At 38.9% G+C, this 10,711-nt stretch overlaps 1 protein-coding gene across 1 annotated transcript; it reads right to left on the bottom strand.

Moving 5' to 3' along the window:
- Nucleotides 1–7,554: 7,554 nt before the first annotated feature.
- On the bottom strand, nt 7,555–9,249 carry LOC110940228 (AAA-ATPase At5g57480). Its single transcript, XM_022181785.2, has one exon. It carries the CDS (start codon nt 9,186–9,188, stop codon nt 7,689–7,691), a length of 1,500 nt encoding a protein of 499 aa, XP_022037477.1. The 5' UTR covers nt 9,189–9,249; the 3' UTR covers nt 7,555–7,688.
- Nucleotides 9,250–10,711: the final 1,462 nt, after the last annotated feature.

Genomic DNA, 10,711 nt, shown 5'->3' with positions numbered 1-10,711 from the left:
TCTCCTAGTCCTCCATTGCATTCACACCCGTACCAACCTCGATGTTCCATACCTGCTACTCCGAAACATGCACTTGAACCAACTTGCTATTCCCCCGACTCCTATCATGTTTGGAGGGTGTATTTACCGCCTTTTCAAACACTTTGTACCAAGGATGTCGAGGTCCTTTCAAAAGGGACCGTGGTCGGGAAAAGTAGACATGGTCATTTGCCGCTCCATGAACTTAATCTTTGAAGTGGATGACGAGATGGTTAGTTCCAAACGGTTCAAGGGCGTGCATGGAACCCTCAAGAAGCACTCGTCTTACAGGCTCCACACATCCGTCCTCCTCCATAGTACCACTACCAGCACCAGGGTGATCCAGGTCAATCCTCCTCTCAAGGAGGTGGTTTTCCTAACTTTCAAAGCTTACATGATTTATTGCAGGAAAACCTTATGTGCACCAGGAACACCTACAACATGGCTAGCAACACATACGCCCGAGTCGGAGTGGTAGAGAGAAATATCTCCGACATGCAGGATAATATTGGGAACATCCGGGAGTATATGGCGGGCCACAGAGGGGAGGACGATGATGAAGACGAGGACATTGATTGAGTGGGAGGAGTTGGAGGTTGGATCACCTGGTTGAAGGTCTATCAGGTTAACCCTTTTATCTCGTGAACAATTGCATGGCTGCGTGCCATTTGTTGAACAATTTACTTACCTTAACACTTTTTACTTTTCTGCATTTCTTTCCTTTTTATTTTGTGATGTAGATGGTTAAACTTTGGTAAATTAGGTTGTATGTTATTGTTGGTGTGGTATTATTAGTAAAACAAGTATATACAAGGCTTAAAACACCAAACATTAGTGCTACCAAAGCCGAGACAGCAGAAACGAAAGCATAAACCTGTTTTAACTAAGAGCAGATTGTCCACACGGGGTCGTGCCCAGCCGACACGCCCTCGTGCCCATCGCCCAGACCTGCTGTTTATCTAAATTATGCAGATTTTTGCCAGACACGTGGTCGTGTTCACCGGACACGCCCCCGTGTCCACCTTCTGTAAGTTCTCATTACTGGTAATTTGACCACGGGGTCGTGCTCATCCGACACGGGGCCGTGTCCAGACGCCCAGTAACATAAATTTTTGTTTTTACACACCTTTTTACACATTCAATCAACCTAAAAACTTATTTTGGGACACATTGAGGACAATGTGTAATTTAAGTGTGAGGGGGATGCTAAGTCCTTGAATTTTGCAAGTCCTAATTACAAGCCTTACATAAAACTCTATTGGAACCGCTAAACACCCCAAATTTTTTTCAAAAACTTTTTGTTTTTTTTACTTGTCTTGGTTTAAATTGGGAATAACAAATTCTAAAAAGGTTATATTTTTATAAATTTACAACCGATAGCGTCGTGATAAAAAGAAACAACATAAGAAAATTATGAAACGGCATGACAAATCTTGTTAAAATTTGATTATATATACTTGATCACATTAAAAACTCATTCCCACAAAAAGTGAGTTTTGAGCCTTTAATTGAGCATATAAATACACATCTTTAAAAACTAAATGCTCATCTTTCGTTTCTTGTATCTTTCGTTTCTTGTGTGAATAGCCGCTTGGTTTCTTACAACTCTAGAACTTGCCATGACGATACATTCCCAGTCCTTAACAACTTAAACCCAAGTAAGTAAATGATGGAGGCATTAGGACTAACCTTTTTCTTTCAACACCATTATTTTTTCCTTTTTACCACCTACCCAAAATCCCCCTAGTTAACCCCTTTGAGCCTAAACCTTTTCATTTCTAAACCCACAAAACAAACACCCTTTACCTACCAAAACCCTTTTTATTTTAAACCCTTTATTTTAGTAAAAAGCTCGGTTTTCATGTGACACCCCTTATGAAAAAAAAATGTTATGAAGCCTATCAATAAACAAACAAGTTCATCAAAAAGAAACTTTGTTTGAAAATGCTTCATTTAAATAAAAAGTCACAAAAACAAAAAGTTTAAAGAAAACTGACGCTTTTTACGCCTTTCTCCCTTTTCTACTAACCACTAACCCAAAACCACCTACCTTTAACCCAAGCCTAACCCTTCCCCAAAAGTCCTCTTGATAGTTACCAAGGTTTATAGTTAAAAAGGAGGAGGATTGATTGCTTGGCAAGCATATGGTAGAAGTAAGTTCCATGTCGGTCTCGAGTGTTTCACAAAAATACATCTTCGGCCGAGTGTTGCGTGATCTCCCGTGAGGTATGTGAACTTGTATATAAATGGAATTTTAAAGAGACATGTTATGCCCAAATAAGTAATTTCTCTTATGTAATGTTCTAAATAAATCATAACGAATAGGATTGTAAATAACATAAAAATAAAGCCTAATAAAAATCTTGGAATCCCGACACTCAAGACAAGCCCAAAACTTTCTCTTCTACCCATTCCATTTGGAAGTGTAAGCCACATTATAAAGAGTTTTGCTTGAGGACAAGCAAAGATTCAAGTGTGGGGGTATTTGATGTGTGTAAAATGCAACATATAAATTACATCAAATGAGGCATTAAACTAACCCTTTTTTTAGTACTAATGTTGGCAAAAGTGTGCTTTTGTCTTCCTTTTGTATTTTCAGGGTTAAAAGAGCTTAAATGAACAAAAAAAGCAAAAAAACAGCAAAATCTAACATAAATACAAGAAAAGGAATAAACATGGCATGCCCGACCCCTCGACAGCATCTTCCCAAGCAAAAACAAGACCTCAGAAGGCTGAACACGCCCCGTGCCCAGCGGACACGGGGGCGTGCCCAAGTGGCTGCAGAAAGGACAAAAGAGTAGAAGCTTCTATTACCCGACACGAGGGCGTGCCCAGCTCCAAACGGCCGTGGTCAACGCTAAGATTCGCAGAATCCAACCAAATCTTGATAGTACAGATACGCTTTTGCACATGGGGTCGTGCCCAGCGGACACGGGGGCGTGGTCAACTAATGCAGACAAACTGCAATTAATGAAGAAAGAGAAAGTGGATGGACACGGGGTCGTGCCCAATGGACACGGGAGCGTGTCGGAGCTTCTGTGAAGGCTATAAATAGGGGTGCTTGGTTCACTTCAAAGGCATCCCTTGGCAAACCACCTCTCTCCCACTTCACCCACACTCCACCACCATCACAACACCCTCATCCACCACCATCATCCATCATCCATCATAGAGTGTGTGTAGTAGTCTCGGGATCCAAGATCGATAGTAAGAATTCTTGACAATCAAAGGCCATGTTTGCCTAAGTCTCTTACATCACTTGGTGAAGACAAGCATTTAGTGTAATACTTTTGTTTTTTAATCTTTTCACACTTTTTATTTGGTTTTGTATTAATGACTTTAATAACTAGTTTCTTATGTTGAAGGTGTAAAAAATATAGTTAAAAATATATAACGCTACACACGCATCAGTTACCACTCTCCGGCGTGAGAATCAGTATTTGCTTGAGTGCAAAGTGTGTGTTTATAGTAAGTGTGAGAGAAAGCAGATTAGCCTTACCCTCAAACCTGGTCCGGGATGGGTATTTATAGCCGAAGAGTGAAGGAGGGTAATTGAGTTACTAGAATGACAACGCGCAGCCCTTTGCAGGTGTGTCAGAAGCGCAGGTCAAGGAAGTGTTAGACGCTTCCTGGGGTGATGCCACGTCCTGCTGTGGTTGTCAGTCTGTGTGCCACCTTTGCATATATGTGGGCTGGACAGCTGACTGTTATCAGTGCCACTTGCTGGTTTGGACCACTTAAGTCAAAGTGTCAGTCCCACTTGTGCCGTCGATAGGATGTGGTTCCAAGCCCCATCGCTATGTGCGGTAACCGCGGTTTTCACCACATCCCTTGTTGTGACGAAAACAACCGATTTCATACATAAGGTAGTCTTGTCATCACTAGACCGAGCTGGACAGTCAACTGGGTTCGCGCGTGCCCGCACAGACGCAGATAAGTCCTCGTTGATGGGACTACTCGAGCTGGGTGATGGTGACTCGCGTTTGGCTTGGCACGAGATTTGGTACCATACCCCTTCAAGTCCCCCCAGTCCAGTGTTGTTTCCTCATGCAAGTTGCAGGCGGGAGGAATACTGGATTATTGGTTGAAAGGTTGCTTTTGAAGTCGGTTTGGAGAAGATTCTAGGACTGGGCCTTCGCTCCTGCTTCAAGTAAATCAATTCATGGATTGAGTCTTACTTATGTAAGTAGGTGGGTAGACTCGTACAACCCTTGTATAGAACCGGTGAGGAAGTTCAGGTTGACGCTGGTAGTGTGGTCTACCTTTTTTATGATATCATCATACATGATTGCCACCTGTTCGTGTGCCGAACCAACCTTTGTGATGGTGACAGAAGATGATTATGAACTCGCCATTACCCGCAACTCCAGTTGTAACCTTTGCAGTTGCTTATGCGATGGTTCTGGTGCTGTGTTGGCGCTTTATGTTCATCAAATGGACATGAGACGACGATCCCTATCTTGTGGGGCGTTCGTGTTCATCCACTTAGTCGTTTGTTCTCAAGTAACCTCACGTCCTTTGCGGTTACCTCATTGCCTTGCATTGTCGGTCGTGTTTAGTCGAACAATGTGAGTAGTTGTGATGAAAACTATGGGCAAATAAACATGGTCATAAGCAGACCTGTGCCCACCATTGTTTATCCTATGCAGACAATGGGTAGGTAAACAAAGTCATAAGCAGACTTGTTACCACCATTATTGAGCTTCATGCTCTTTGAGTTCACAATGATTATCATGAGTCTGGGTAAACTCGTTCGAGGCATTCGTTCTGTAGCCACTTCATGTTCTGAAGCTAGAGTGTGTGGCTTCATACGAAGCTAAGCTGCAACGAGACTTGTTGTGTTTTTCATGGTTTTTATCAGATTTTATGAGATTTAGGTTGAATTTAGGTCTGAAACTTTGGAGGATTGATTAAAAGTGAGTTTCGCACAATATGTCACAAATTCAACCGAATTTATCTATGAATCCAACGTGAATTTTGATTCTAAGTCTGAAAAGTTCAAAAAGAAGAAGTAGGAGTAGAAATAAGATAAAATCTGATTCGAATCAGCTCGAAACAGATAGAAATTGCCGGTATCAGTTGATCTTCAGTCATGAATCTAGCCTCCAAGCTCTGATACCACTTGTGAGGACCGTGTTCGTCTTCAATAAACGCTCCAATCAGATCTATATGCTATGTGCTAGTGCGGAATCCAAGACATAGTATGGTATAATGATCATGTAGACACCGTTGAATTCACTTCTCATTGATATTTGAACAAGTACAGAACTTGGAGAAAATTTGGCAGAGCTTCACTAGAGTTGCTCAAAAGTTACACAAATGAGGAACCCAACACCCATGTATATAGAAGTCATGGCTTCGTACGAAGGCACATGTCCCTTCGTACGAACCGGGTGTTAAGGCTCACATCATACAAAACTAACTAGACTATATCCCTTCGTATGAAGGGACTTGTACAACGCAAAACCTTTTCAGTTCAATACTAACACATACATATACATTATACATAGACTCGATACTAGACGAAAGCTACAGACATAATGCATTCATACAATTTTTTTGTTAATTATAAATGTAAGTTAATAATTAGCATTATTAATAAAATAATGAAAAATAACTATTGGTAAGTCAATCAAAACCATCCATCTCATTATGAAGCATTTCATATGTTACATATAGACAACTTGTCCAGGTTACCACCTATAATCCTTCATATCACCTCACTATGACCCACATAGTAAATCAAAAAGTAACTCATCAATTGTTGCAAACAACTTATATATTGTTTCCCATTATTGTTACATCATCATTTTGCTTTTTTATGATCACTGTCACCCTTTATTTGATGCACTTAACTAACAACATGAACAAATTAGGTAGCACTAATTAAGTACTAAGTTTACCTAAAATACTTGATTACATAATCTAATATTTAACTAGTTTAAATGTTGTTTTATAAGTAAAAATTATCTGATTTACCAAATTCATCCTGAAGCTAAAATAATGTAACGAGTTGTTTGGTTTGCATAATATTATGGAATTATTAGAATGTTTTTTTTATTAGAATGTTTATAAAAAAATTGGAATATGTGAGAATTAGAATCATATAATTTGTATTGTATTGTATTTGGTTTGTAAAGTAACTTTGAGTTACTCATATACTCTTCCAATCTAAAATCACATACATCGATTATCATAGTACCCTCAACCCATTCTATCAAATTATTATATCCCATAAAGTATGTGAATAACTTCAACTTTCTGATTACTTCTTTTATCAACCAAACACATTCTTAAAACATAATTCCAACTAGTATTAAGTAGCCCCCGCGTTACGACGGGGGCGAGCCTTAATGCCACACTATTGCCAGCGACCATCAACACTAAAGTTGCGGCGTGTTAATGCGAAGAAATTAAACCGAAACGTAAAACATAGAATAAGATAACTAAGTTGATCTAGGACTCGCGCGTTACGATGAACTCGCGTCTATTTTTTCCTGTTTGACAGGTTCATCGTAATCTATATATAATATATATCATTACCACTATATAAACCATAATGCATACATTACAACAACCGATGCATCAATATGTTGCAAATTATATTTATACAAGATTTTGACTAAATTAATTAGATTATTATAAATAATAGTAATTTACAAATAGAACAACACAACTTTGAATGGATCAAACTGATTGAATATGGTAAGATAATGAAACCATTATTTGATTATGATACAACCATTTAAGCACAATTTACAACCATACATGCATACAAAACAGATTGAATTTGGTAAGCTAATGAAATCATTATTTGATTAAGGTATAACCACTTAAGCACAATTTAAAACCAAACATACATACAAATGTTCCAAATTAATAGTATATCAATTTATAAATAATGTACAAATAACCAAAGAAATGGTACAACTAAAAATAGCATAAACCACCAAATTAATAGTATATAAATTTATAAATAATGTACAAATAACCAAAGAAATGATACAACTAAAAATAGCATAAACCACAACTAAAGCCACACTTACAACACCACATTGCACTAACATGTTGCAAAATAATAGTATATAAATAAACCAAAAGCTACAATCTTTTAAACTAAGGGTACAAGTAATTAAAGCATGAAACACTAACAAAGCTAAATGTACAAAACTATATACCTAGAAATGTTACAAAATTATATTATATGAATAAATAACAATTATTTGAATTTCTTTAAAAGATGGTTGTAAAATGTGATCTTTGTTAATTAACTATACAAATTAATAAGTCAAATGTACAAACATATCTTACACATTAAACTAATAATGCATAAGATACACCAAACAATAGCACCAATATATTACAATTTGATAGTATGTAAATTTTAATTCCAAGAATTACTTGAATCAGACATGACCTAACTTCCTTTCGTTTTTGTATTTCTTTTAATTTAATGGTTTATAAAATAAAAGAAAAGGTAAAAAAACACAAAATAAAAAGTAAATAGTAAAATAACTCTAAATAGTAAAATAACTCTAAAAAGCAAATAGTAGGCTGATGATTATCTTATGTTGTTTTGCGTTACAGTTTTCCACTTCTCAATGTCTATCCCACCAATCCCATAACACAAAATCAATCTCACAATCTCAAACAAATAAAAAAAACATTAATTATTCCCCAAAACAACCACCACCCGCCGCCGCATCCCCACTCTCCACCTCCCTCTTCTCCTCCTCCTCCGCCACCTCCTCCCCCTCACGCCGCCGCACCGGACTTCTATTCTTCTCCGCTCTCACACTCAACACCTCCACCAACTCCCTCAACGCCCTATCTTTATCCCGCCGGTTTTTTATCAACACCTCACTAACATCCGCCGGCGTCATCTCCGCCGCATCAGTAACCTCCTCCAGCCGCCGTAAAACCTCCGGTGCCACGTCATCCGTCGTACACCCTAAATAATTTTTTAACAATATTTTTAACGACGCAAAAGAACAGTAACTCATGAACACGTGCATATCCATCCGCCCGCTCCGTAACAATGCCGGGTCAAGTTTCTCAACATGATTTGTTGTAAACACGAATATCCGCTCCGACCCGCAACATGACCATAACCCGTCTGTAAAATTCAGTAACCCGGATAATGTTATGGAGTTATTTGTTCCTGGTTCGGTTTCCGGACCCGCCTCGGGTAACCCGAAACTACACTGATCCCGACCACCACCACCGTTGGTTTCTTTACGATTTGTTAAATTAATCGAACAATCAATGTCTTCGATTACGATAATCGACTTGGAACTCGTTTTCATGAGCAACTTTCGGAGCTCCAGATTGGTTTGCACCTCGGTTAGTTCGAGATCGTAAATATCATACCCTAAAAAATTCGCCATTGCCGCGATCATGCTGGATTTGCCGGTCCCGGGAGGACCGTACAAAAGGTATCCGCGTTTCCACGCACGACCAGTGCGCGTGTAAAACGCGCTACCGTCCGCGAAGTCCCGAAGATCAGACATGATCTCCGCTTTCTTCAACGGATCCATTGCCAGCGTGTCAAACGTGCTAGGGTGTTTGAACGGGACAGACTCCCACGGCTGACCACGTGAGTCGAGTGATCCGCCACGTGAGTTTGTATGCAACAACCTATCTTCATTTTTTCTTCGAATATCATTAGCTTTTTCTGTAATGAAATCGAGATATGACTGTAGAACGTAGGGTTTATCACGCTTGTTCATCCGAAGCGTGAACCCACGTTTCTCCTCCGGCAACGGACGCCATGAGAACGTCTGCGATTGCCGGGGGGTTACAATGTGTTCCCAGAGAACAGATACGCCGTTGAACTCGTCGGTTATGCGGTCGTTGTGAGCGAGACCGAATGTAATAGCGGAGGAGTTGAGGCCGCGGGTGAGGGAGAGGCGGTTGGAGGAGGTGGCGGAGCAGGAGGAGGCGGCGGTGGCGGAGAGGTAGAGCTGGACGGCGGTGTAAAGCTCGTTGGTGTTGACTCCTTCGATCTCGGTGATGTCGTAATAACAGTAGGATGAGAAGCAGTTAAAGAAATGGTGGAAGAGTTTGGTGAGAGTGAAGAGAAGCTCCGGTGGGAAGATGGCGGTTAGGAGTGTTCGGGAAAACGCCCACACGCCCATTAGAGACGCAATGGTTGTCCAAACCTCCTTCATCGCCGTCGTGTGCGGTGGCGTTGAGGATGATGAGAGAGAAGTGATGTGGTGAAGTTGAAGTGTGAGTAGTTGGAATTTATAGATTGACAATGTTTTTTAAATTCACAAGTTTTTTTTTAGCTGAATATTTTTATAAATGTTTTTTGAAAAATACGAGTAGTATATATATACATCATAAACGAAAACTAGTATTAGGGGACTAGGGGTGGAATCACTAGTGATGGATTCTATCACTTCCACTCTCCAATCAAATCATGACATGTCATCAACCATATTTCTATCACTAGTGATAGAAATGTAGGAGGGGTGGAATCACTAGTGATGGAATTCTATCACTCCCATTTTTTTAATTTTCATTTTAAAATTAGAAAATAAAAATAAAACACTAAATTATAAATTTCATTAAACTTTAAAAAAAAATTACATAACCAAATAAAAAAAACAACTAAACCGATGGCATCTCCCAACCCCACTTTGCGCAAATCGCGCGCTTTTGTTCGATGACAATTGACTTGAACGGTTCGTCGAGATGGGCGTGGTTTTCACACAAGATTTTTAAATCATTTTGTCTTTCGATCGTTTTCAAGTGTTCCTTGTACGCCTGCTCCCGTTCAACTTTTAGGGTCATCATTGTTTGTTTTCTTTGTTCGGCCTTCTTGAATTGGGTCATTTTCTCCTCTTCGATTCTAAAGATCGACTCCGCCACCGCCTCCTTCCCTTTGCTTGACGAATCACCACCTCGTCTGCGTCGTGGCCTTGTGGGTGTATCTTCCTCAACGGGCTCGTCAAGGGGTTGATCGGGTTCGTCTAGAGGCTCGTCGTTTAAGTTCATTTGGGCAAGTTATCCGACGCGGAAGTCGTGTAGTTCCCCGAATCGGATGTCTTTGATCTTTTCGAACCGCCTCGATTTTTTGGAGCCGTAGGACCACGCGTGTCAACCAACTCAACGGGGACCCACTTCGGGTGATGTCTCGCAACTTCCCATGCCGCCACGTGTGGAAAAGTTCTCTTATGGTACGTTGTGCAATACATTTCGGTGGCTTGTTGCATGATCGTCGCCTCGCTCGCTCCACTTTGTGGGTTTCGGCTCTACAAAAAAAAAATGTTATAAAACTGTTTTTTTTTATAAACTGTTTTTTTATAAACTGTTTTTTTATAAATTGTTTTTTATAAAAAACTGTTTTTTTTTATAAACTGTTTTTTATAAAAAACTGTTTTTTTTATAAAAAACTGTTTTTATAAACTGTTTTTTATAAAAAACTGTTTTTTTATAAAAAACTGTTTTTTTATAAACTGTTTTTATAAACTGTTATTTATAAAAAAACTGTTTTTTTTATAAAAAACTGTTTTTTAATAAACTGTTTTTTTTATAAAAAACTGTTTTTTTTAATAAACTGTTTTTTATATAAAACTTTTTTTTTATAAAAAACTGTTTTTTTTATAAACTGTTTTTATAAACTGTTTTTTATATAAAACTGTTTTTTTTATAAAAAACTGTTTTTTTATAAACTGTTTTTATAAAC

This window comes from Helianthus annuus, chromosome 5, assembly GCF_002127325.2.
Source record: "Helianthus annuus cultivar XRQ/B chromosome 5, HanXRQr2.0-SUNRISE, whole genome shotgun sequence".
NCBI lineage: Eukaryota > Viridiplantae > Streptophyta > Magnoliopsida > Asterales > Asteraceae > Helianthus > Helianthus annuus.
The sequence above is the reverse complement of the archived record's forward strand: the minus strand, read 5'-3'. Positions and strand labels throughout refer to the sequence as shown.